Source organism: Xyrauchen texanus, chromosome 24 (genome assembly GCF_025860055.1).
Source record: "Xyrauchen texanus isolate HMW12.3.18 chromosome 24, RBS_HiC_50CHRs, whole genome shotgun sequence".
Classification (NCBI taxonomy): Eukaryota; Metazoa; Chordata; class Actinopteri; order Cypriniformes; family Catostomidae; genus Xyrauchen; species Xyrauchen texanus.
Genome location: NC_068299.1, coordinates 19,405,936 through 19,433,460, shown reverse-complemented (window position 1 = coordinate 19,433,460; position 27,525 = coordinate 19,405,936). Strand labels below are relative to the sequence as shown.

Genomic DNA, 27,525 nt, shown 5'->3' with positions numbered 1-27,525 from the left:
TAACTTATTTAGACCCACAGAGACAGGGTATAGATGGATTGATTTTTGATAAAAAGCCTAATATAAACTTTTGCCAACAAGCATTGAAACATAGCATTAGCAAAATTATATTTGAAACAACCCATCAATGATGGAAATTAGGCAATACAAATGCAACATAAATATATAAATATGATGTAAACTCAAAAATACCGATAACACTGGATTAAAGAGCAAGCAGGCTAGTTCAAAAACATGTGCAACTCCAGCAGATGAACTAGGATCTTCAGCGTGACGGAGGAGGTCACGTGTGTTTATAACTGGAGGAAATTGTTTCAGTCGCTTGCTGAGCTGCTCCCCTCAGTGGAAATTATTAGACTGGTCGGCACATTTACCAACCAGTTTAACATCACCAGCGTTTAAATGCGCCGAGGACTCATTTTCGATGATCGGCCAGTACTTGACATAGCGACAAGATGCGGAGTTTTATCAGATTATTATAAACCTTCACTCACGCACAGAGCTAGCAGGTTAGCTGGTTCAAAGCACCAGGCTGCTGGCATTTACAGGGACTGCCAGTAGGACGTCAAGGAAGCCGCTTCATCATTTCCTCGTTACTCGGATCGGGAACAAATCCAACTGTCTGGTTTCTGGACGCGCTCATGTTTTGGCATTTTGGCGAGCATGGAGCTGTTTCAAGCTAAAGATCATTATATTCTCCAGAGCGGAGATAACGCGTTGTGGTGCAGCAGGAAGGACGGATCTTTGATCGTGAGACCGGGTAATGGTTATATTTCAACTTACATGTGTCAGGGGCCGTTCATAAAGATAGACGCTGCGCCACGAATAGAACTGAAGGCAGGTTTCTCGAGAAGCGTTCTTAACAGTTTAACTTGACACTGCCTCATAAAAGCTCAAATGCAACGGCCAAAGAAAGTTTTGTTGTTGTTGTTATTGTTTTACGCAAGAACGAGTTTTTATGTGAACGGCCCCTTACAGTGTTACATTTTCATGGGCTACATTGTTGTCATTCCTCGCGCACAGTTCCAGGACACGACACACAGCTTCAAAATAGAGGCAGAAAGGTGTGATTTGTACTCCTGACAGGAGGAGGCGGATCTCTGAAAACCCTTTAGTTATAGATGTTAAATAGCTTGATGTGTCTGAATTCTCTTTCTCATCTATTTAGCAAGGCTGTTGTCTGAAAGATGCCCAAACATGTATCAGTTTGCTGTTTTCACTGCCCTACTTTCAGCTGTGCGTGAATGACACGGGTGAAAGTGGATAGCTCCGATGATGTTTTGGCTAAATGTCGTCTCATAAATCCCGTTTCATACTAGTTCTAACACCCAATGCTTGGAATATAAAGATAGGTACATTTTGGTCAATGGCGTTTTGATATCAGCTGGGAATTCTCGTTATTTGGTCATTTCTGGTTTATGTTTTGACGTCCCATTTCTGTTAATAACAATAAGGATGATGATGATAATTATAACAACAATAATAATAATAATAATAATAATAATAAGAAATATTGCTGTCATGTGAAAAAGGCTGAAAACAGGCTATGATCAAATATTATGACTTCAATTGTTATAAAATATGAAACATGTCTGACTGGACAGAAACATCTGTATATCAGTGTCAGAAATTAAGTTTTACATTAAGGTACAATATTTTCCTTCTGGGTTTGATTTTTAAGGGGCATTTTTTTACGTTTTATGAGAGCTTTTTTTTCTAACCATTTAAAACATAAGCTGTGTCTCATCCATTTATGTCAAATACATCAATTGAATTAATACAAATGTATTACCTCTTCAAATTCTAGCAACATCAAATCATAATTAATGCTGTATAAACAGTACTGCATAAAGTCTATTATTTTTCTAATATTTTTTTACAAAACATTTGTCTTAAAGGGGTCATATAATGCCGTTTTTGTACAAGTTAATATGAATCTTTAGGGTCTAAATGAAAACTTTGTAATATACTTTTATTAAAAATTCTCATTAGTATTTTAAGAAAACACTCATTTTACCTGCTCAAAAACAGCTCTGCTTTCAGCACGCCGTTTCAGTGCATATGACTTTAAATGATAATGAGCTTTGGTCACCCGCCCCTCCGTACACAGTTTTTAATAACACAATAACCATAACGCGTTGTTCATTATAAGCGTGGGATTATGAATTATATTGAGAACGTCGTAGCGTTATGGAAAACATGCCGTAATGTACCCTGAGTGTAAACATTAGCCACATTCATTGTGAAGCGTGCAAGCGATTTGCAAAGATTAATATAAAGGTTAATAAAACGTTACACTTACTTCTTCTGGAGGTGCAGAGGGAATATAAATAGTTGGTACCGAATCTTTTTTCAGCAGCAGCTTCTTATCAAAACCAGCTTTATACTGACCCTCGTTTATAAAGCAGTCTGGTGAAAAATGATTCGCGCAAACATGAACGCATTGACGTTGCTCGTGGGGAATATTCCCATCGTAAACAAAACTCAGCCACTGCGTCTTCAGCGGTTCAGATTTAGGAACATGAAAATGACTGCTGTGTTCGTTATTACGCCGAAGAACAGAACACCACAATCGCTTAGAGCCATTCTGCTCCAGTGTATCAACAATGATGACGGACTATGATTGACAGCTCGCTCACGAGCGAGGGCGGGTCTGTGTTGAAACACTGCTGTCAATCAACAATCCTGGGAGGGGCGTCCGACCGTGTGACGTCACACGGTCGAACGGCTCGATTTGAGGCAGGGGAAAATAAAGGAGATTAAAACAAAAACACTGGATGGATTTTTATCATAGTAGGATGGTTGTGTACAGGCACAGCCAACACACATTTCAGTACAATCAACTTGAAAAAGTGCATGTACCATTATATGACCCCTTTAAAATGGCTATTTTATACACTCTGCGATTAGTATATCGCTAGGAAATATTCATTTTAGATTTCAACATTCAGTTTGCTAATATAATTGAAAATAAGAAGTACAAGTTGCCCTATAATCGATTGTATGGCTCCCACAGAGCCCGGATCTCAACATGATTGAGTCAGTCTGGGATTACATAAAGAGACAGAAGCAGTTGAGACAGCCGAAATAGATAGAAGAACTGTGGTAAGTTCTCCAAGAAGCTTGGAACATCCAATCTACCAACAACCAAGAAAAACTGTGTCCAGGTGTACCCAGGAGAATTGGAGCTGTTTTTAAGGCAAAGGCTGTCACACCAAATATTGAATTAGCTTTTTATTTACTAGAATTTTAATGATGTTAATTGATAAATAAAAATTTATGTCATTATTTTTTAAACATCCTCACTATCAACATTTTTCACTAGTTACTAAAACATTTGCACAGTACTGTATAAATATACAGTATAATGTACTGTATTAAAGTATTAAATATTCATCACATCAACACTTACCAGTGAGTTGGTGATATTTATCAACTAAATATGCTAATTCCCTTTCACTTCTCACAAAAGATCAGTAAAATGGTGATGGTTAAAGTCAGGGGTCAGCCATGTGACTGTGCTTCTAGAGAAAGTGTTAGGTGTATTAGGTCAGTGCACAGCAGTAGATGGCCAGTGGTATAAGCTTCTCTGTTTTCTGCACTGGCACTCAACCAACAAGACACACTCTAACTTTAGGCCATGTTGGCATCTCTCACATGAATGCATATATGCTTTACTTGTGCCTTTAACCTGAAATGTATTTCTGTTATATAAAAATTCTGAAATGTGTCACTCAGATATGTTTTTTGTAGACATTTACCTTTTGGTAAAGATACATGGCAGGCTTTTCACCACAAACAGCACCAATGCCTTTCTTATGTAGTAACACATTACACTTTTGTTCTACCACACATTTGAATGTCTACCGATCCACACCTGAGCCTGCCCTTTTGTCACTTTATGGACAGCTAGACTATCTCTCCTATCAGATAATATTTCCTGTGAAACTTTTAATGAGGTCTAGCTGTTTTTTTATTTTTTTTATCATGTGTGTGCAGCCAGGCTGATCGGGTTTAGGTTGCACCGCTGTTCCATTATTAACTGGAAAAGGGTTTCCACTGTAAGCATGATGCATAGATACAGTTATGCTTAATGCCTCACTTGGCCTCATGTCAGGGTGAGGTTATATTACTGTAGTACTTAATAGTTTGTTTATAATTCAGAGTCAATGTAGTATGTCACATGAACAGATCAGAATTTCAAATGAAAGGTTAGCCACATCACTCTTCCATTTAGACTTTCATATCAATAGATCACATTGAAATAATTCATTGGCTGTATCCTATATAATTGAGTCTCAAAAATGGGGCCCAGGTCACTATAACGATTGCTAGGATAAAACAATACTGCATGCAAATAATAATATGCAAATAACCATATAGTTCTCTAAAGTTAAGATTGCAAAATAACAGGCTTATCAACTTTTAAAAGGGAGGAGAAATGTTTTCCATAAAATTCTAAATAATTTATTTTTGAAATTCATGTTACTTGGTAATATGGCTAATACTAATAAAAAATTTGGCCAGTTTATTGTCATTTTCAAAGTGTTAGGCTGGTAAATCACACTTCTGCTGTTTATGCATTTACAAAATTGTCAGTTTTCCATGTTAATGATTATCCATATTGTTGTGCTTATCTGTGCAGTGTGTAATGGTAATTGTAATACATTGTACATGTATATACAAGTTTTTTGGTTTTTTATGCATATAAGCAGTTTTGGTACTGTGTTGGGTAATGGTTGGCACCTGATGTTATGTGTAGTGACAAAAGTCTTAGTTTATTTTTTGTATTTTTACAAATCAGATTTGGGCTCTTACTGGGTTTTCTTAGTGAGGAAGTAAAAGTTTAAATTTCTCATGTCAAACAACTGCCCTTTGTCATTAATGGACTCCTGCTTGTCATTCAGCAAATTTTCTTTATCTAAAACCATAAATTGCATGGACGGACCTCTTGAGCTTTGGCTCAAGATCACAATGTACAGGATTGTGCAAGATTTTGGTCATAGTACATGGGATTTAACTATCCCTACCTGGACTCAAACCTGTATCCTTTAAGTTTGCAGGTCCAGATTCTTAAGAATTGGATTATCACCTCATCTGGTGTCGGTATTGTTTGAATCGTCATCTACAAATCAAAAGCCCTATTACTCTTTATTAGGAATTGAAATAAAAATGATGTTGATGACTCTTTAGTTAAAATGTGATGTTTCTTTTCATCCTTTGCTTAGCAACTGATCTGCTGCTGGCCTGGAACCCTGTCTGTTTGGGGCTTGTGGAGGGTGTTATTGGAAAAATACAGCTTCATGCTGGTAAGTCACTGGTATAATAATGAATAAAGGATGAGAGTTAGTTTTTAATTGATTGTAATGATCCTAATAAATTCAGTGGCTCTTGGACTAAAATAGGCTTTTAAACAAATCTCACTGTCTCTGATATCCCATTTAAAAGCTAATTTAATAGAAGATGTGATTGTTCCCATATCTGCCTTAATTGAGTTTGAAGAAGGAAGCAACTGGGTACCAGAGACTCGTAATGATTAACATAATGAAAGGCAGCTCCAGCACCAGAAATTCCAGTTTAATTGGGTTTACTGTTATTTTGTAACTGCTTAATGACTTGCAGTGCTTTGTTGTCCAGTTCCAGTTATCACCAGACAAAACATCTGAACTTCATAGCATTTCAAAGACTGCATAGCATATAAATGTATCTAATATACTAACCAACAGAGAGAAATACTGCAGGCAGAGGTGTGGCGGGCAATAATGCCCAGCTGGTTTTGAAAACAACCTGTGCACCTGATTGGATAGGAGAGTGTATTTTAACATAAAAAAAAATGACACATCACCTTTAAAATAGTCCTAAAAAAGATGCTGTTCTCTTCTATACCTTTACAGAAAAGAACTGCGATGTAACCATTGTACAGTAATTATATCAGATGGTGATTCTATGGTATTTGATATATACTGTACCATGACACAGAATGATGTATTTATAGGATTCACTATAATACATTTTCAAAGAAGAAGAAAAAACAAAAAGCATGGAAATACCATTGTACTTTTAAGTAAAAGTATTATACCAGAGACGGTTGAAGGGTCAGTATTTCCTTGTCAATATACTGTATACTGGGCTATTTCTGTAAATAAATACCTTTCTTAATGGGTAAAAATTATGAAAAGGTCTTGATGAATTGTTTGCATGAAACGAAAATGATGGCATACACCACATTTTCATTTCATCATTCAATGGCTCATTTAGGAAGTGAGCCTCTGTGCTTTGTTAACAGGTTGACTTTATTTGTATCAGTGTGAGCGTTGGTCTCTCTTCCTTTTTTAATGTTAGAATAGCAATACTTCTAGTAAGCATTTAATGCTGACATCGCTATGTAATGTATATAGTAAAATAATTGGTTGGCTTTTCATGCTTGACTTCTCTGTTTTTCTTATGCACATTCAGGGAAGGACTACACAGATAAATGAGCCATATCATGACTCTGTAGCTATCTACTGTACATAACTTATGTTGTAACAGAATCCAGTGGGCAAACCTGATATTTCCTTGCAACGTTCGTACAAAGAGCTCAGGCTGTTCTCATTAAATTTAAGAACCAAACATTTGAGAGTTGCCTACTACTGTGAGAGCTTTCATCTATTGATTTTGTTTGAGCCGTTAGTGAAAGTATGACTGCACTGCACCTCAATTTAAATGTCTGTGAAGTCATTGTTATGAGAATATTTGCCATCAGAATGAATCATCAGCTTGGACTTCCTTGCCGATTAGAGCAGGAAAATATGCTGTCATAGCCTTAGGTGTGTCTGGACTGGAACTCTGCACTCATAACAAATTTCTTTCCTCCCCTTTTGTGCAGATCTTCCTCTGGGCCTGATTCTGATTCGCCAGAAAGCACTGGTGGGCCTGTTGCCAGGAGACCACAAAGTGTTCAAGATCACCAAGATAGTAGTCATTCCACTCTCAGAGGATGAACCACAGGATCTGGAATTAGAGGTGAATGATACTCACTAGGGGTAATAGCTTTCATGCATTATGAAATAAAGCCAATGGAAAAAGTCTAATTGTGCAAAACTCATCCATGCTGGATTTGATTTAACTATATTGCAATTTGGGCCACAGCAATATACTGTAGCTAAAAAAAATTATGTCTTCTTATATCTTTATATAAAGTTGAGTGGTAATTTTTATTTGTTTAGTGCTTTTCACAACACATTGTTTCATAGCAGCTTTACAGAAAATAATGCTTTAACAGAAAATGAAACTGTAAAATCTGTAATATCTTAAGAGTCATCATTGTGCAATTTGATAAAAATGTGATTGTATTAAAATAGTTCATTAAATAAATAAGTAAATAATAGTTGTATTTAGAACCACAGTGAGCAAGCCGAAGTCGACTGTGGCAAGGAACACAAAACTCCATAAGATGTTGTTTAATGGAGAAAAATAACCTTGGGGGCAGAGTAGCTAAAAATTGTACTCAAGTAAAAGTACAATTACTTGGAAAAAAAAATGACTCCAGTAGAAGTAAAAGTATTATTTTAATAATTACTTGAGTAAGAGTAAAAAAAAGTATCCAATTAAAATAATACTTTAGTAGCTAGTACTTCCATATGTAAAATAATGGATGTTTAGTCCCCAATATTCCATGACATAATGCACATTTTACATATATTACAGAATAATACAAATAATAATAATAATAATAACTATTATTATTATTATCATTCTTATTGGAAATTATTTAATCATTCACCCTCATGTTGTTTTCAGTATAGAAAGAATTTAGTTCATCAGTTCTTTACAGGGTAAACTGCACCATATCTCTGTATTTGGTAGCATGTTAGGCTTATTTAAGTTCAGAGTTTGTTCTCTGTTGTCCATGAGAAAAGTACGGCACGTAGTCAAACGCAATAGTTGCTGTGCCGTGTCTTGGTATAAAATGAAGGCATTGCATGATGAAAGAAAGTGCTTGCTTCGAGCGCTTGCTGCTGCTGCAGTGGTGGACTTGACTCGAGTGACAGAGCGCAGCTCCAAAGCTCTGCTGTTGTAAAAATCTGTTAAAACATCTTTCAATAAATTATGCATTTATTAACACTTACTGTATTTAATTAAAACCAGTAATGTAATGACAGGAACATCACCCATTGTAATGAGGTAAAAGTAAAAAAAACTTTAGTTTATTCTAGTTTATTATAATTCGAAATTAACTTGAGTAAAAGTATCCACTATTAACCCTACTCTTAGAAGTACATTTTCACAAAAAATGTACTCAAGTAAGTGTAATGGAGTAAATGTAGTGCGTTATTACCCACCTCTGCTTGGGGGAAACAAGGCTCACTGTGGGGGCCAGTTCCCTTCTGGCTAAACAGCATGAATATAATGGCAATATATTCTTGGGGTAAAAGGCTCTCTAGCCTGGGGTAAAAGGCCCACCAGAGATGTTATATTGATATAGTGTAGATACCAGAGGCTTGTACCATGAAGCCAGTTTCGGTGGATAGCCAGGTAAGTTTTAGTTTAGTTTGCCTCAACCCCATGTTTTATATACCAAAGTTGAAAGTATGAAAGTTGATCAGCTTTATAGCAATTAACGCTACATGGCTAACCTGCTCCATAGCAGGTTTCTTTCTGGATTACAGATCACTAATAGATGCTGAACCAATCAGCTGTGAATTAAATGGCATCGCAGATGCAATCAAGTCACTCCCCCGTATCTCTTATAGCATGCTTTACAAATAAAATTTTAGAAATCCACAAAAATCAGCTCTTCATGATAAATGATTTATTTGAGAATCTAAATGTAGATTTTCAACAGATGGTGTTGTATTTTATTAAAAATGTAATTGCTTTGAGGGGCCTGGGTAGCTCAGCGAGTAAAGACGCTGACTACCACCCCTGGAGTCGCTAGTTCGAAACCAGGGCGTGATGAGTGACTCCAGCCAGGTCTCCTAAGCAACCAAATTGGCCCGGTTGCTAGGGAGGGTAGAGTCACATGTGGTAACCTATTCATGATCAGTATAATGTGTGGTTCTCGCTCTGGATAGGACACGTGGTAAGTTATGTGTGGATGCTGCGGAGAATAGCGTGGGCCTCCACACACACTACGTCTCCGCAGTAACAAGCCACATGATAAGATGCGTGGATTGACGGTCTCAGATGCAGAGGCAACTCAGATTCGTCCTCTGCCACCTGGATTGAGGATTTTTATTTCAAATAAAGTGAATCATAAAAAAACTAATTTAAGGCATCACCTCCTTTTTAAAAAAATAAAAAATAAATGAGATAGGACATTATACCTAATATTCAAAATAATTTTGTTCAAAAATCAAGAATCTCAAGGAAACAATATCTACATTTATTAATAATTTTTTTTTAATAATCCCATTTATGTTCACATTCCAGACTTTTATTATTAATTTTAAATGTTATTTTCTCCATTTGGTATATTTCCTAAACTGTTTCTCTCCATCTGTGAAACTGTGGGGGTTCTGGTTTAAGCCAATTTCTTTCAAAGCTGCTATTCAGATTACCCTAAATATATTTTGTTCAGTTTTATTTATTTATTATCCCCTTTTCTCCCAATTTGGAATGCCCAATTCCCACTACTTAGTAGGTCCTCGTGGTGGCGCAGTTACTCATCTCAATCCGGGTGGCGGATTACAAGTGTCAGTTGCCTCCGCTTCTGAAACGTCAATCTGCGCATCTTATCACGTGGCTCGTCGTTCTTGATACCACAGAGACTCCGCGTGTGGGGACTCATGCTACTCTCTGCGATCAATGCACAACTTACCACGTGCCCCATTGAGAGCGAGAACCACTAATCGCGACCACGAGATGGTTACCTCATGTGACTCTACCCTCCATAGCAACCGGCCAATTTGGTTGCTTAGGAGACCTGGCTGGAGTCACGCAGCACACTCTGGATTCAAACTCAACTCCAGGGGTGGTAGTCAGGTTTTCTGGATGTATTTCTATTGTGCGGTTAAATATTAAATTAACCTGTCTAATCACGTCATTTCAATAAGTTGTCAATTTAGAGCACTCATATAGAATTTGACTATAATGAGCCTTTTTTTTCTCCACAATTTCTCTAGCAATCCCTTTTTACCATATTATTGTATTTACTTTGAATAGCAGGTGTTATAACAATTTCATTTGTATCTTCCAAGCATATTCCATCCAACACTGGATTGAGTAGTATGGAATGAATAATATGATATTCCTCCCAGTCTGGCTGATTCATTTGTATTTTTAATTCATCCTCCCACCTACATATAATCTCAAAGACCAATTTTAGGTTTCCTATTATCCCATATATATTTACAAAGTAGCTTATTCCATTGTCTAAAAACACTTTTGATGTACAAACTGGTAGATTTTGAACAAGGAAAATAAACTTAGGGAGAATATACATCTTAATTCTCTCTATTTGTAAACATTAGTAGCCTATATTTATTTGTAATAGTTTTCAATTCAAATATATAAAAGCTTTTATATTGTAAATAAATGTAAGCTTTTAAAATGAATGAGCCTGTGTGATCTTGTTGTGGGCCTAGATGAATTCAATTACGCACTGATATGCCAGTTGTTTTATATTCATATTATCACATTAAGAATTTGTTTGCAGCAGTAATCGATCGCTCATAGTTTCTTCTCGCTGTTTCTTCTTGTTGTGTAAATGTATTTAATTGCTCATACATTAACAGTTACCCCTTGTACTGTGTAAATCATGTGTTTTAAGGCTTCATGATTTCATGCTGTAATCTTGAGCAGTGTAAATGCATTTACATTTTTTATATTTTTAAAACAATGTCTTGTGCATAGTTTAAATGAATTTAAATTCTTATTTTCATAACCATCCGCTTTCAGCAAAGAGGTAAATCCCACTGAAAAGTGAATCACGTTCTCTCACACAATTGGTTGTGCACTGCAAATGTCACTCATTCATGTGCACGAGTGTGCAATCAAATTTTAAAGTCAGGATCAAAGCCTGAGTTGACAGAGAAAGTTGATGAGCTGCATAATGGTACCGATCAAGCATGATTGGATTGGTTTTAATTTGTCAACCTGAAACCCTGAGTTCGTTCAGCGACCTTCATGGTACAGGCCTCAGGGTAATAGTTATAGGGCACAATTTGTCAACTAATGCAAATAATTGAGACCGCAAGATGCTTTTTTTGAGGAACAAATTAAGATATATGCTTAACAAAAGTCAACCATTTCTTGAATCATTTGGTATTTTATTACATCTTAATTATTCTATAAGCAAACTAATCGCTATTATGATTGGATGAGTCAATGTGAGCCCACTTTGAACATTCTTCATAACAAATCTATTCCCCTTCTCAAGAAAAACAATGTGTTTAATAGGGGTCTTTAGCCCCTGCAACAGGGGGTCTTTTTTTACCCTAAATACTACTTTCACTTATTGGACAGTTATTGAAAAACATTTGATTTAATGACCTTAAACAAAATCAAAAACGATGTCTTGCTCTAACATCTACAGTTATTTCTTGTCATTATTCATTCAATCCTCATAGAATTTACTGGACAGTTTTCCCAAATTCCCACTTCTTAGTGTGCCCAGTTAGCACCTAGACCCATGGCAACACATTAGATATTTTAGTCCTCTTGTGTAGTGAATGGTTTACATAATTAGTGGAAGAGTAGTGGTGTGTGTTTCTAAGGGGTTCCACAAGAAGCATGATGTTTCATAGGAGTCAGTCTCTCAGGAGAGCCTCTTGGATTGAAAGGAAAAGTTTAACCATGTAAGTGAAACAGTCTGAGTCTTTCAGAGGTACTGTAATCCATTCTCCTAGAGTGCAATCTCTCCTTCAGTTTTATGTCACGGAATAATTGCCCTGGTATTACTTGGATAGCAGGCAGCCTTCCTGGGTAGTTTGACTCTAGTTGTTATTTCTGTTTTATAGGCACACAAATCTGCACTGGCATCAACAGGCCAGTTTATGTATGCATCTTGGCACCCTTTTGGTTTTAATTAGAGTAATTACTTTACAGCATTGTCTGATGTCCTTTAACCAGAGAAGCAGTTTGTTAGGAGAATTACATTTTTTACATATGTCTCTCCTACAGTTCCAGGAAAAAGAATGTAAACCCTTTACTGTGGATTTCTGCATTCATTTGTCATAAAATTTGATCTGATCTTAAAGTAAGTTATAGCAGTAGACAAACAATGACATTGCACTTTTCTCCCAGCACTGTAAATGTTTACACGGTGTGTTCAACTGAAGAATGTATCAGTGTTTGTGTGTTTAAGCAGACTGTGTTTGTCTAGCATTGTGACTTTATTCAAGATCAGATCAAACTGTATGATACATTTATGCAGAAATACATGATACATTCCTAAAACAGTTTTTAATGATAGACCTTTTTTTAGCTTTGTCACTGATGATTACAAATCATTCTGTTAGCAACACAATCTATTGTGTTTGCAAATAAACCTTTCCCTCTACAATTGAAATAGTCTATTTGCTAAACGATTCCTCTCGTTCTCTTTCAGCTTTGTAAAAAACATCATTTTGGAATCAACAAACCCGAGAAAATCACCCAGTCACCGGATGAATCAAAGTTCCTGCTGAAGACACTGAGTCAGATCAAATCTAATGTTGCAGTGCCCATCAAGAAAAAGGTTGATGATTGAGTAATGATCATTTCAATCCTTCAAAATGTACTTGGCAGATCTCTTTCATTTCAATTTGTTTGTTCACTCTCATCCAGTAATCCCCTGCCTTTCAGGTGAAAGAGAATAAAGAGAAGGAGCGTCTAGAGAGGCGGCTGCTTGATGAACTCTATAAGATATTCATGGACTCTGATTCATTTTACTACAGTCTGACCTATGACCTTACCAATACAGTCCAGCGACAGGGAGCATTAGGCGATTCAGATTTACCCCTTTGGAAAAAGGTGAGACCCTCCAAGTTGAGTTGTTGTTTTGAAGTGCTATATAAGTAAATATAGAAAAAAAATGTAAGTATTTTACTATATAAAAAAAAAAGTTAGTAAAATATTAAAAAGCAATTTGTTTAGCTTTTTAATTTTTTAGTTCTTTCTTTGGGGGTTGCCTCTCTAGATTTTCCTTATGTCTGCTGGTCAACTGAAGAGAGAGCATATTGCACACCATAAATGTCAAAGTGCCCCTCCCTATATATATATATATATATATATATATATATATATATATATATATATATATATATATATATATATATACACATATATCCTTTTTTTTTGTATTTTTTTTGCAGTGGCACTGTATGTGAGAGATAATGTTGCTAACTTGAGCCACAAATTCAAGATAGATGTATAGATACGTTTCACTTCCCCTTTCTTTAAAAATAAATGTTTTTATCTAGTGTTTTAAACAGTAAGATGTGTGCAGATTTCAAATGAGCTATTTCTTCAGACATAATTAATGCAAAACATTGAGATTGGCCTCAATCGTTTCCTGTCTCTATATGCTTGTCTTTCTAGGCAAACAGTCCATCAATAATGTTAGAAAAATAAAGGAATATTAGGAAACTCACAGAGCATTTATCCCCATGTGTTTTGTAGGTGGATGATAGATTCTTCTGGAACAAACACATGATCAAAGACCTCATCAACTTGAAGGTTTAAAACCGTTATCTGGATTTTAAATAGTTCATTTTTAAAAATGTAAACCAGCCCTGCATGTTAATGAAATAAGATGTCCTGTTTTGTAGGTGCCTCAGGTGGACTTTTGGGTGATTCCTATCATTCAAGGCTTTGTGCAGGTGGAGGAGATGGTGGTGAACTACAACGAGAGCTCTGATGAAGAGAAGAGCAGCCCGGATACACCTCTGCAGGAACCCACCTGTGTGGATGATATTCACCCACGTTTTACCGTGGCCCTTATCTCCAGACGAAGCCGCCATCGTGCAGGTACAGTACAGAAAACACAGTGGTTCTTGTACTTTTCACATCAAGTACCACCTCTGATCAATTCAGAATATCAAAGTACAACATAGTCCCAACAAAGTACACTCTGAATTTTTGTTTTATTTGCTTTCAGTGCAAACTTAAGGACTGTGAGTATCATGCACATAATGCCATATTTTGATTTAACATGTTGTTCCTGTATTTAAAGGGATAGTTACAAATTTACATTTACTCACCCTCATGCCATCCCAGATGTGTATGACCTTTTTCTTCTTCAGAACACTTTTTAAGGAGATTATCTCAGCCCTGTAGGTCTATACAATGCAATAGAATGGTTACCAAAACTTTGAAGCTCCAAAAAGCACATAAACATTTTTTAATTCTTCTTGTGTTTTTGGTGATTCGTATTCTTCAAGCATATTGCTCCCTACTGGGGAGGGAGAAGAATTTCAAGCAAAAAAGGACATAAATATCGATCTGTTTCTCACCCACACCCATCATATCACTTCTGAAGATATGGATTAAAACACTGGAGTCGTGTAGATTACTTTTATGCTGCCTTTTATGTGCTCATTAGATTGTCAGCATTTTGGCACACATTCACTTGCATTGTATGTACAAACTGAGCTGAGATATTCTTCAAAAAATCATAATTTGTGTTCTGCAAAAGAAAGAAAGTTGAACACATCTGGGATGGCATGAAGGTGAGTAAATGATGTGAGAATTTTCATTTTTGGGCGAACTAATCCTTTAAAGCTTGCCTTCATGAAATTGCCTTTTGAGGTCCTATAGAATAATACTGTATTTGCCTTTCATATCAATCACCTCTTAAAAGTAACGCACAAAGCTATATTAAACTTGTAAATAAATAAAAAATATACAAATAAAAATATTAAATAAATAAAATATCTAGTCATGCTACATACAACCTAGTGGGCTCTCCACAAACTACAGTTTGAGAAACACATTGACATAAGAGAATAAAGTAAATATAATCTACCCAATGTGCAATCAAAAGGATCCGTTCTTATGGTAATATTGTCATTTACTTTCCAATAAAGGAATGCGCTACAAGCGAAGAGGAGTGGACACAGATGGACATGTGGCCAACTATGTGGAGACCGAGCAGCTAATTCATGTGCATAGCCACACGCTGTCCTTTGTACAGACACGAGGCTCCGTCCCTGTGTTTTGGAGCCAAGCTGGATACCGCTACAACCCCAGACCTCGGATAGAGAAAGGTGGGGCCTATCTGTGTAATCCATTCTCTCACTAAGAAAGATTTGATACCTAACTCATAGCTCAGTCTAGTGCTTCTGTTTATTGCAAAGCTATCACTTTGATGCATCAGTGTAGTTATTGTTTGGAAACATTTTATCCTGTGAATGGCGTCAGGTGTGGAGCAGGTGTACTTTCATGGCTTCTTGGTTGAACATAGTACTCTGAGAGATTGTTTTTGATTCAGTTGTGAAAAATCAGCTCTTTACTGTGAATTCAAAGTTGTGATCGATCTACAGCACTGTTTCCTCCATAAATAAGCTTGCATACCCCTTTCCTCATAGGTTTGCTTAGCCCCCTAAGATCTTGTGCATTTTAAGAAATTAAGAGAGATCATAAGATTTTTTTATTTAATTTTTGTATGACCCTGAAGCTGCATATACCACAAGACAAAATAATAACAGAAATTATAAAATGTATCCTGTTCAAATCTTGACATTCCTTTTGGCTCTTAAAATCATGCGTTGCCTCCTTGGGCATCAATGACTGCTTGCATAATTTTGTGATAGCTGTGTATGAGTCCCTCTATTGTCCTTAGTTGCAAAGCTGGAACTCAACATTATTGAGACACTTTGGGGGAGAACTTAAATGTGCAGAGCATGCAAAACAAACAAAGAACTTACAGTACTCTGAGGCTTTTTGTCAAGAACAGCTTTTACCAGAATATCAGTTTTTATCAGTTTTACCAAATAGCTTCATCAGTGCAGGACATGATTTTTAAACCAATGTGAAAACATTATGTACGTAAGCTTATGAGCGGAGCTGTAGAATGTTATCTCACAGCTGTGTTTTATGTTGCAGGAGAGAGGGAAACTATGCCTTACTTTTCTTCTCACTTTGAACAGCAAGTTGAGATTTACAAAAAACTGGTAAGGTGTGCTTAAAATGTACAAATTTCAAGTAGTTATTATTTCAATTTCAAGTCATATAAAAAGCAATAGACATCAGTATTGCTGAGGTTTTCAGTAATACTCAGTCATTTTCTCATCAGGTCATCATTAATTTAGTGGACCAAAATGGACGTGAGAAGATAATTGGTGATACATTCCTCAAACAAGTGCTGCTGTACAATAATCCCAATCTAACATATGTTTCATTTGACTTCCATGAGCACTGGTAAGAAATCCACAGCTCTATGTGCAGAAAGTAAAAGTAATTTCCAGTGTGCCACAATGAGCATTTAAATTAATATTGACCATAACTTATTATATGTTTATTGGGAGTGTTCTATTCCCAGAGAACATCATGAAATGTAATTTACCATTTGGATGTAAATTAACTTTTACATCCAAATGGTAATCTACATGGAACATATACCCCAAAGTATAGCAATAAACTGCTCATATAATTTGGAATAAGAAGTTCTTAATAGAAAAGTCTATCTTTCTCTGCATTTAACTTGTGTCAAGCCTGACAGATGTGACAGATACTTCATAAAAGCTTATATTAATATTTTTGGTTTAGGTTAGCAGTCTATTTTCAACATGGTTTCAGTAGAGCTCAGCATCTGTTATGTGCACAGTGTGAATGCTGTAACATGTTTAAGGGATAGTTCACCCAAAATTAAACAAATTTATTTACTCACCCTCATGCCATCCCAGATGTTTATGACTTTCTCTTGCAGAAAACAAACAGAGTTTTAGTAGAGTATCTCAGCTCTGTAACTCCATTCAGTGCAAAATGTCTAAAACTCAATATTTAAGTCCTTTTTTACTATAAATCTTCACATTCACCTTCTTCTTTTGTTTATAGCGATTCACATTCTTTGTGCATATCGCCACCTACTGCACAGGGAGGAGACTTTATTGTAAAAAAGTACTTAAAGATTGATCAGTTTCTTCCCACACCTATCATATTGATTCTGAAGACATGGATTAAACCACGGGAGTCATTTGAATTACTTTTATGCTGCCTTTTAAGTACTTTTAAACCACCCGTGGGGCAGCTGTGGCTCAGGTGGTAGGGCGGGTTGGCGGTTCGATGCCCGGCCCACATGACTTCACATGCCGAAGTGTCCTTGAGCAAGACATTGAACCCCAAGTTGCTCCCAATGGCAGGCTAGTGCCTTGCATGGCAGCTCTGCCGCCATTGGTGTGTGTGTGAATTTTTGTGTGAATGGGACAGTGTAAAGCACTTTGGTAACCTCTAAGGTTAAAAAAGGCACTATATTAGTGCAGACCATGTACCATTTACCATTTTTTGGAGTTTCAAAATTCTGGCCACCATTCACCATTGCATTGAATGGACCAACGAGCTGAGATATTCTCCTAAAAATCTTAATTTGTGTTCTGCAGAAGAAAGTCATACATATCCCTTTAACATGGTTGAAATAAAAATTATCCACTTATGCATACTGTGTAAAAGAATGTTGAACTCGTATTAATCCTTATACAAATGTCGCTAATGAATTTGATATTTAAGCAAGTGTTTTGAAGGATAACCTGGATTGTTTGTGCAAACTGGACTATAGATCAGTCTCCCTCTGTCAGAGAACAAACAGATTTTCTCCTTTATCTCTTCCCAGTCGAGGGATGAAGTTTGAGAATGTGCAGACTCTCACTGATGCCATTTGTGACATCATCACGGACATGAGATGGGCCTGGTGAGTCCAGATAATTTTTTTTTCTCAAGTGTTGGCTTTATTTCAATGTCATTTGAACAACAGGCTTATTATAGTCCATCCACTTTGTTTTGGAAATAGGGTGGACCAAGCAGGAGTCATCTGCCAGCAGGAGGGCATTTTCCGTGTTAACTGCATGGATTGCTTGGATAGAACTAATGTGGTACAAGCCGCAATCGCCCGTGTAGTCACAGAGCAGCAGGTATGCAAATCAACTTTTGAGCTTGGAATACACTGCACGAATAAACCAACACATAAAAACTAAAGCAAATTTTAAGTAATCTTTTTCTATGGAACACACAAGGAGATGTTAGGCAGAATGTTAGCCTCAGTTACCACATAGATTGTGTCTTTTTCACATTCAATGACAGTGAATGGTGACTTAGGCTAATATTTTGCCTTACATCTCCTTTTGTGTTCCACAGAAGAAAGAAAGATGAATGGTTTGGAACAAACTGATGGCGAGTAAATAATGACATAATTTTCACTTTTGAGTAAACTTATCTTTTTAAAATGAATGATAAATATATATAAACCTGTGGCTTTTAGAAGCACTGGCATACTGCACCCACAGAATAGTATAGTGACTTGGTTATACTCAGCTGTTTCCGGTATGCCGGTACAATAAAAGAGCCTTTTGATCTTTTTGGTTCCAGCTGAAAAAGCTTGGTGTAATGCCACCCGAGCAGCCACTGCCCCTCAAGTGTTACAAGATCTATCAGGTGATGTGGGCCAACAATGGAGACACCATTAGCCGTCAGTATGCTGGCACAGCTGCCCTAAAGGTAAATTGATAGAATGCCTGACATTGATTTAATGCTCACTTTGATTTGTCTTTCAACAGCATCAACAGAATACAGTATTTAGCTTACTTGAGAAGTCAATTTATCTTTTGACTTCTCCCCTTTGGAGATACTGTTGCTCACAGATCTCAATGTGGGGGCCTTTGCTCAAAAATCATGTTTTTTTAAAGGAATATTCCAGGTTCAATAAAAGTTACGCTTAATTTTCAGCACTCACAATGGAAGTGAAAGAAGCCAATCTGAAAATGATAAAATACCCACTGTTACAAATGTATAGCTACAATATGTAAACAATGTAGGTGTGTGGCAGGGAGTAGGGTGGTCCGGGTTGTGATTCCGCACACCCGGCCCCTAATTAGGCCGATGAAGCCTGAGAGGGAAGGCGAACAGAGACGGCAGTGGACAGAGAAAGTGTGTCAGGCAAAATGTGTTAAATTGATTTTAGTGTCGCCATGAAGACGAAACTCTGTAAACCTAAAAACTCTAGAATGATGGTAAAAATTACGATTTAAACAAATTTACAACTCAAATAATACACACGTTCTAACAAAATAATTAATGTAAGTGCTTTTATAAAAATATGAGTTTCACATTTCTCCCTTTTTAAACCCTTTAAGAAATTGTCCCAACTCAATTTTATTGTAAGTGCCTCACTGTAACCTCGATTTTTGAGAAAATGAGGGGTACATCTTTTTCAACATTATACCACAAATACTGTTGAGCTGAACTTGTATTGAACCTAGAATATTCCTTTTAAAGACTTTTATTTATTTGATATTTTATAAGGAGTAAATTGTGAAAGTAATGTAATCTTGAGACTAAAGCCTTTGTTCAATATCATTACTGCAGTACAGTGATGACTGAAGTGTGTAATCTGTTGCGTAGGGTGATTTTACACGAACAGGAGAGCGAAAGTTGGCGGGGATGATGAAGGATGGTGTGAACTCAGCTAATCGTTACTATCTGAACCGCTTCAGAGACGCTTACCGACAGGCCGTCATCGGTGAGAATAAGAATGTTGTAATATGACTTATGTATTCAGTTTGACTCCATATTAAATAATCATACAATAGGACAACTTCGTTTAATCTATACCTTAACTTTTGTGTATCCCTGCTTTTTACAGACCTCATGATGGGCCTTCCAGTTACAGAAGACCTGTACTCCATCTTCAGCAAAGAGAAGGAGCATGAGGAGAAGGAGAGCCAAAGAGGAGCTCAGGAGCAGGTTAGCTTTCTGCTGCAGACATACATGCAGCTGCTGCTGCCTGAAGATGAGCGGTTCCATGGTGGCTGGGCTCTTATCGACTGCGATCCAAGGTGAGATACTCCACATTTCAGTAAACTTTAGGAATGCTTTGATCTAATTTTAAGCACATTGTATTTAAAGCACATTTGTTAGAAGACACAATACTACACAACAAGAGGCAGTTTTGTAAGTGTATCTTAAAAATTAACTGTATAGAACCTTTTATTATTGAGTTTGATAACAAAAATAAAAAATATAATAATTTAAATAAAATTATACAAATACTGTTAATATATATTAAAAATATATATTTTTAGTGTTCTCTTCCCCCTACAGTTTTATGTCAACGGTTCAGAGGTACTTGTTTATATGTTATTTTTTTCCTGTTTGGTTCTATAATAATTGTGTGGGTGAAGGACCTATGTTTCCTCAAATCTTTGAAGCCTTTGTTGGTGGTAGGTCATGGTGTTGAGTGACGGATGCCTAAAAACGGTTTCTGGTTGGGATGGAATTTTCTGAAATTCCATACATGTTTCCAAGGGTTTAGTGAGACTATTCACAAGCCGGGCTGAGCCGAGCCAAGCCTCCCCCCCAAGAGTTTGACTTTTCAATATGCTGTTTTTTCTCTTATAGTCTAATAGATGCCACGCACAAAGATGTTGATGTTCTTCTCCTTCTGTCCAACTCTGCATATTATGTAGCCTAGTAAGTGCATTTCCTCAATGTTTCTGAATTAAAGAAGTAATAATCCATTCCCTGGCATTGGTTGAGTAACACCATTCCACTTTGCTGTTGCAATTTAGCTATGATGAGGAAGCAGACAAGGTCAACCAATACCAGAGGCTCAGTTTAAAAGGTCTTGAAAAGATTGAAATTGGTAAGAGCATATATAGTAGATAAACTTGCCAGCCTCAGTGGGCTGAATTTATATCCTATTAAATCAAATATTATGCTGTGATTGATATCATGACAGCAATTGCCAATGTTGATTTGTTTAGGCCCAGAACCTACTCTGTTTGGAAAGCCTAAATACTGCTGCATGCGACTGCATTATAAGAATGGGGAGACAAGTGGTTACTTTCATACACTGAGAGCTGTCACACGGAATGCAGAGGATGATGGAAAAGGTATGGGCTTGTGTTGGTATGCCATAATTTGTATTGGCTATAGTTCAAGTTTATTCCCTGCTAAAAAAAAACCAGCATAGCTGTTCATGGGATTCTGGTGTTCCAACAAGACTTTTTGACTAGCTTATTAACCAGTTAGTTCTGGTTTGGTTTAAAGATTTGCTGGGGAAAAATATGGCTATGCTCATCCACCAGCTAAACTAGCATCAAACAAGCCTTAACCAGCATAAACCTGCCTAGACCAGCATGGAAATTGCATGTTGGTTAAGACAGACTTTTTAGCAGCGTTGTGTAATTCTGTGATTGACATTTTGGGTTACGTTGGTACAAGATATTACTTGGCTCTGTCTATGCTGGCACATCTTGAAGGGTGGTTGTGTTGAATTATTGATCCTTTCCCTTTCACTTGATGGATTGTTTGCATTTCAGACACACTCCAGTGCATTGCTGAAATGCTTCAAATTACAAAGCAAGCTATGGGGCTTGACGTCCAGGTCATTGAGAAGAAATTAGAGAGGTAAATTATTGTTTTTGGGTTGCTTAAGAGAACTTCATGGTTATCATTTGATTTCAGGCTACAAATTGCACTGGATGCTTGGATGTTGTTACATTTTGCTTTGATTGCTTTGTCTCAGGAGACACAGTAAACCACATGAGGATATTATGGGAATACAAGGAAAAGCCGTGGACCAAGTCTTTGGGTCTGGTTTGGCTCAAGGCAAAAGCTTCCTTTTGAACAAGTTCTCAACTCTAAACCAGAAAGTGAAGCAGACAAAGACCAACGTCAACATGGGAAATTTCAAGCCTTTAGGGAGACTAGGGACCTTCTCGAAGCCTGAGGTGAAAGTGAACTTCCTAAAGCCCAATTTGCACGTGAACCTCTGGAAATCTGACAGCAGTTTAGAGACTTCTGATGCTAATACTGGTTCGACAGCCCTAAAAGACCTTAATGATGAGCATTCTGAAGAGATCTCCTCTGATTCTGATTCCTACCACTCGGACGAGCATCCATGCTCAGGATCTCGGGAAAACGTAGACTATGTGCTTCCAAGCTGTGGAATTGTAGCATCTGTACCTCGACTTGGCAGTCGCTCACAATCTATTAGCAGCATTGAGCTTGCAGTCCCCTCTGTCATCCGAGTCACAGGCTGTGATAACAAGACTACAGATAACTTGTCAGTTGGCCTAGATGACCAGTCTCCAGGGGCAGCCTCTGAGGCAGAAGAAGCCATTCTGATTGACTTTGGGACACCTATTGATGCTTACTGCCACCAATTCGTCTACGATGCCAAGACTAAAGCAATAGAGGTGTTTGAGGAAGTGGCAACACCACCCAAACTGCAAGCACCTCACGGCACCAATGCCCCCTCAGCTCCAGATGCAAAGCTAGGTTCTTCACATTCTCAACTGCAGCTCCCTCGACCATCTCAGCTCGAGGTGGACTCCTCTGTTCCTGTGGGGAATCTACTGACTATCCAGCCTCTGGGCTCTGCCACATCATGCGGGTCACAAAAGAGTCTGGAAGACAATATAGGACCCTCACCAGCAGACAGCAATGGAGGTGTTGTTTCACCCTTTGCAAAGATCAGGAGCTCCATGGTGCAGGTGGCAAGCTTGACCCAGACAGGACTTACACAAGGAATCAATTTCGCTGTAGCAAAAGTTCAGAAAAGCCCAGAATCAGATGCTGTTAATGAAACTCAAGAAAATGAATTGCGAGCAATGTTTACACAGTGCCAGACTAGGATAATTCAGATATAGTTCTGTTAGCAGATGCATTTTTAGTGTTAGATTGTGACTTCCAGTAAAGTAACAGTAGCAAAATCTCACAAAACCGAACATTAACTCACCTAAAGTCACACTCCTAATATCCCCACCAGTTCAACAAACCAAAGTTTGCAGCCAGTGTTGTAGTATGTATTACATCTAAGGACATCTCCACACTAAAACGTTTTTCAGTTGAAGACGCATTGCTTTTGCTATGTCTACACCTCTCATCCTCACAGGAACAGGAATTTTCGAAAACTCTTTCTAGAAAACGATGACATAATGAACCAAAAATGTATTAGTGTGGACTTAGCCTAAGATTACCTTACTGTGCCCAAGTCTACGTCAAATCCTAAATACATCTATATATTGCTGGTTTGCATGTTAAGAAATAACTCTTGAGGTAGGCTAAGGCAGGCAATATTTATTGCATGCCAAGACCCAAGACATAGATTTGTCATGTCTGACCCCATTTGTGCAGTGCACTTCTTTGAATTCACTGGCTGTTGAAGCTATAACTCAAACCTTTCAAACTAATAACCACATTTTAATATCTATCAGTGGGCAGCTTAATATTACGCATTAGAAAAATGGACCATAAAGTTACATTATTATACAGATATCTTTGATGTGGTGTTTGTCATTTAAAATATACCAAAATAAAACCAGAATAGTTGTGTAGGACCTGTGGTCAAATTATATTATTCAAAATGTAAGTATTATATGTAAGTACTGTAGCAGTTTCATTAGAACTCTCCAATTAAGATGTTTAAGACAGAGAATTGTTTATATGCTCTTAAATTTATGACAAAGGCTAATGGAAAGAGGCCACCTCCCGTTCTTTGGGCTCTGTTGATAGTCATGCAACCTAATCTGTCAAATCTTTCCAATGGGGAAACTGATGTTTCACAGAGTTAGCAGAGGACAGTTATTTATAACTAGGTTATACAAAAGCTTATGTCTTAAAATATTACGTTTATTTCACATTTTCAGTTGTAAAAACCTTTCCTGTGTCAAATAACTTAAATCAGTTATTTGCAAATTCATTTTGGTATTCAAATGTACCAAAGAAATCTAAAGTTATAGGACATTAGATTTGCATTTGACAGGTCTAATGCAAGGTAGCCTTGACAGTTTTTTGCACTCTTAAATGGCATGAGCAAGCCTTACCAGATCATTAAATGCAAGCCTACCTTCAGATTACTGATGTTTTCATTCAACCCATTCAGGTTATATTTATGTTTCATCTGGGGTGTAGCTATTATGCATTTATGCCATGCTTTAGATAATGCTCTCTGACTTGAAGGTCATTCTGTTTAAAATTAGTGAAGTGATTCAGATTAGATCATCATTTGAGGCTGCCATACCTCATAAATTCTTTATGCAGAAAGAACATCAAGTCTTACTGAACGATGTCCAGGGAATCCTAGTTTAATTATGCATTAATTAACAGAATTTAAGTGCAGATCATGTGGCATTGGGGGTTTATTGATGTTTGGGTACTTAGGTTCTAAGAAAGTCTGGAATAGTTCAGTATCAGACTAGCATTACAATATCAATAGGCCTGCCTCACTCTTGTGATCTCATGTCCTAGCCAGTAATTATGACTATGAAGATCATATTGGCCTCTATGGGAGACATATCAGTTCTATGGTCCACAGGTACTTTTTCAAACAGCTATATTTTTACTCATCTTTCTCCATCATATCTGCTGTAGCACAGACTATATGTACTGTTCAATGTAGTGGGTTACACAATGCTGTTGAAATCCATACACACGCAGACATTCCTGAGGCTGATATGTCATTTTAAAAACCCTCCAAGATAAGAACTGTCTTTCCGTTAATATATGGCGGCTGTTATGCCATACTGAGAAACACAGTATTGTAGGTTTTGGCATTAAGACAATTGTTTTTTTTACTATAAGATCGCATGCACTGGAAACATTCTTCTTTGGCTGAGGTTTGAGCTGAGAGTTCTTGAATCAGTACTTACGATAAACATTCCTCTTGTTTTGGGTGTGGGTTAGATTATTTTTTATAATTTTTTTCTTTTCTTTTATGCATAAATTGCATTGTCCTTGTGGTTGTACCCTAGTTATTTATCACAAAGTGCTTTTGAACTCACCTTTTCATTTTCGGAACTGAACTGACATCTCATTTTGTATTACTTTGTCCCACAACCATTTTTGTTTATGAATTTGTCCATAATTTTCACATCAAGAACATTTACAGCATCTTCCCATTTTCCATAAATGTTTGTGAATTGTTTCCATCCATTGTAACCAGCTTTTACCAGAGTATTTATAAAAATATGTATAAAAATAAAAACAAATTCACATGCTTCTACATCAGCATTTCCTATGTTATAAAACCTTAACTGTGTAAACTGCTGTATTTTAAAATGTTATGGGATGTATGTGGAAGGTTTTTTTAAAGTAAATAATTCAAAGAAAATGTCATTTGATTTATTTACAAGTTTGATAAGCACCTGATCATTGATGATTGAATGACTAGAATATATGCTTCTATAATTTTCACATCTGGAACAATGATTTCTTTAAGTACTTGTAGAAATCACTTGAGAATTGAAAAGGATTACAAACATGGTGAGCATGGCAACCTTTTTTCCAAAATGTGGTTCCTCCCAAAGACATTTTAAAAGGAATATTTCACTCAAAAATAAAAATTCATAATTTACATAATTTACTTTTTTTCTGCAGAACATCTCAGCCATGTAGGTCAATACAATGCTCCAAAAGCACATGAAGTCAGTATAAAAGTAATTCATAAGACTCCAGTGGTTAAATCCATGTGGTTTGAGGCGATCCAACTAATATCCCCAAAAAAAAAAAAAAATGAAATCATGATTACCAAGGAGACTGTTGATGCCAAGATTTATTATTGTAAAATGTTAAGGGAGTTATTTTTTAGCCTGTTTTGCTTCAGAAGACATGGACTAAACCAGGGGTGTAAAAAGTACTCAGAAATTATAAGTGAAAGTATGGATACGGAGTGAAAATCTTACTCAATTAAAAGTATCTAGCCAAAAATATACTTGAGTGAAAGTAAAATGATTTACTTTAAATTGTATTAGTATTAAAAAAGTAAAAAGTAACTTTTCTAGCTAGAATGAAATGAACAGAAGTGAGAGAGAGAGGATATTGTTAAATTTGATTGGTTTATGTCACCTTTTTACAGTCTCCAAAGACTGTCATATTTCTCCCCCAGTGGCATTTGCAACTGTCATAGAATCATGTTACAGTAATTACATTTTTGCAAAATGGTGTATGTCACGTGGCAATTTCCTGGTGGAATGAACACTAGAGGCGCTTAAACAACGACTTTTATCCCCTTTCAGTCAAATCACCAGTAAAACGGCAGATTATCAGTTCATGAACACCTATTTTTCACTCCGTTCCCACACAATGCTATCTTATGACATCTAAACAATTTTACTATAGCTCATGACACATTTTAACATTTGCATTACACAACTAACTACAGTACAGTAACCAGCTTCAAACTGCACAGTAGCTCAACTAATAGCGTAGCATATGTGATGCAAAGAACCAGAGCCGAAAGTGTCATAGAAGCACCACAAAATTACATTCATAAGTTGTTTTTCCATCTCACATTTGCTTTTTATGACACTATTGGTAAGGTTTAAGACATTTCACTTGCTTTTAGCAGCACACAATGGACATAACTTCAGAACGACTCTGTTACTAACGTAACCTCGGTTCCCTGAGAGGAGGGAACGACTATTGCGTAAGTAGCTTACGCTATGGGAAAACTCCGTTTCTCGAGAAATATTTAAGTCTTTATGTAAAACGCATTGCAGCTGCACAGCAGACGGTGATGAGCGAGGCAGCTCGGTCATTGGCTGTGCTGCGGCAACTGCTCGAACCAGTGACGGGCGACTTAGAATGCGCGAACCAATGGGGCGCGTCCCGCGATTCAGCGCTCAGAGCCTGCTGAAATTAGCATATGAGGGCTATATAATGAACGTCCCGTCATGCCAGTTCTTTTAAGTTCAATCGACTGAAGCGAACTGACCAAGCACAGACACGGCAGCTTACGCAATAGTCGTTCCCTCCTCTCAGGGAACCGAGGTTACGTTAGTAACCGAGTCGTTCCCTATCGAGAGGTCTCTCCTATTGCGTAAGTAGCTTACGCTATGGGAACACCATGTAAAACGGCGTGCGTGCTGACTTCGCTCTATAAAGCCAGAGGCAGGTGCCTGAGCCTTAAAACAAAGTGTTGTGACCATAGGATGAGCTCCCTGGCCATAGAGTGCAGGGAGCTCGACCTGAGTCCACCTTGGCGATTTATATACGAAACTACCATCATGTTGTCCGTTCGGACCAGGACGTGTTTGTTTTGCAGGTACGGAAGCAGGGCTCTGAGAGCCAAGGCGACCGCTTTCATTTCCAGACAGTTTATGTGTAGGCGCTAATCCGGGTTTGACCAAAAGCCGGAAACAGGCCTGCCCTCGTAAAGGGCCCCCCATCCTATTTTGGAGGTATCTGTCGTGATCATTTTTCTCCGCGTATTCACGCCCAGACTCACGCTGGTTTGATACCAGTTTATGGCTTTCCAGGGCGTCAGGGCTTTTATACAGCCGTGATTCGCTCTGATCAAAAAGTGGCCCGAGCCCACGCGTGAGTGGGGACATGGCTCTTGAGCCAGCGCTGGAGAGGGCGCATGTGCAACAATCCTAGCTGGAGTACAGCTGATGCGAGGCCATGAGA

At 37.3% G+C, this 27,525-nt stretch overlaps 1 protein-coding gene across 2 annotated transcripts; it reads left to right on the top strand.

The window, feature by feature from the left end:
- The first annotated feature begins 313 nt into the window (after positions 1-313).
- On the top strand, positions 314-26,475 carry LOC127618179 (phosphatidylinositide phosphatase SAC2-like). Of its 2 annotated transcripts, XM_052090476.1 has the most exons (21): positions 314-760; positions 5,229-5,309; positions 6,869-7,005; positions 12,533-12,661; positions 12,769-12,936; positions 13,585-13,641; positions 13,734-13,932; positions 14,991-15,170; positions 16,009-16,076; positions 16,199-16,323; positions 17,732-17,809; positions 17,909-18,029; positions 18,484-18,612; positions 19,516-19,633; positions 19,757-19,949; positions 20,215-20,235; positions 20,512-20,583; positions 20,682-20,755; positions 20,877-21,005; positions 21,435-21,522; positions 21,641-26,475. In XM_052090476.1, exons 1-21 carry the CDS (start codon positions 664-666, stop codon positions 22,764-22,766), a joined length of 3,390 nt encoding a protein of 1,129 aa, XP_051946436.1. In that variant the 5' UTR covers positions 314-663; the 3' UTR covers positions 22,767-26,475. The 2 variants fall into 2 exon arrangements, with proteins under 2 accessions (XP_051946436.1, XP_051946437.1); XM_052090477.1 differs by lacking the exon at positions 20,215-20,235.
- The last annotated feature ends 1,050 nt before the right edge of the window (positions 26,476-27,525 follow it).

Coding starts and splice junctions, on each gene's coding strand:
- LOC127618179 (XM_052090476.1), top strand. CDS start 664: ATGGAGCTGTTTCAAGCTAAAGATCATTATATTCTCCAGAGCGGAGAT. Junction 13,933..14,990: donor ACGAAGCCGCCATCGTGCAG/GTACAGTACAGA, acceptor TTTCCAATAAAG/GAATGCGCTACAAGCGAAGA. Junction 18,613..19,515: donor CTGGCACAGCTGCCCTAAAG/GTAAATTGATAG, acceptor TCTGTTGCGTAG/GGTGATTTTACACGAACAGG.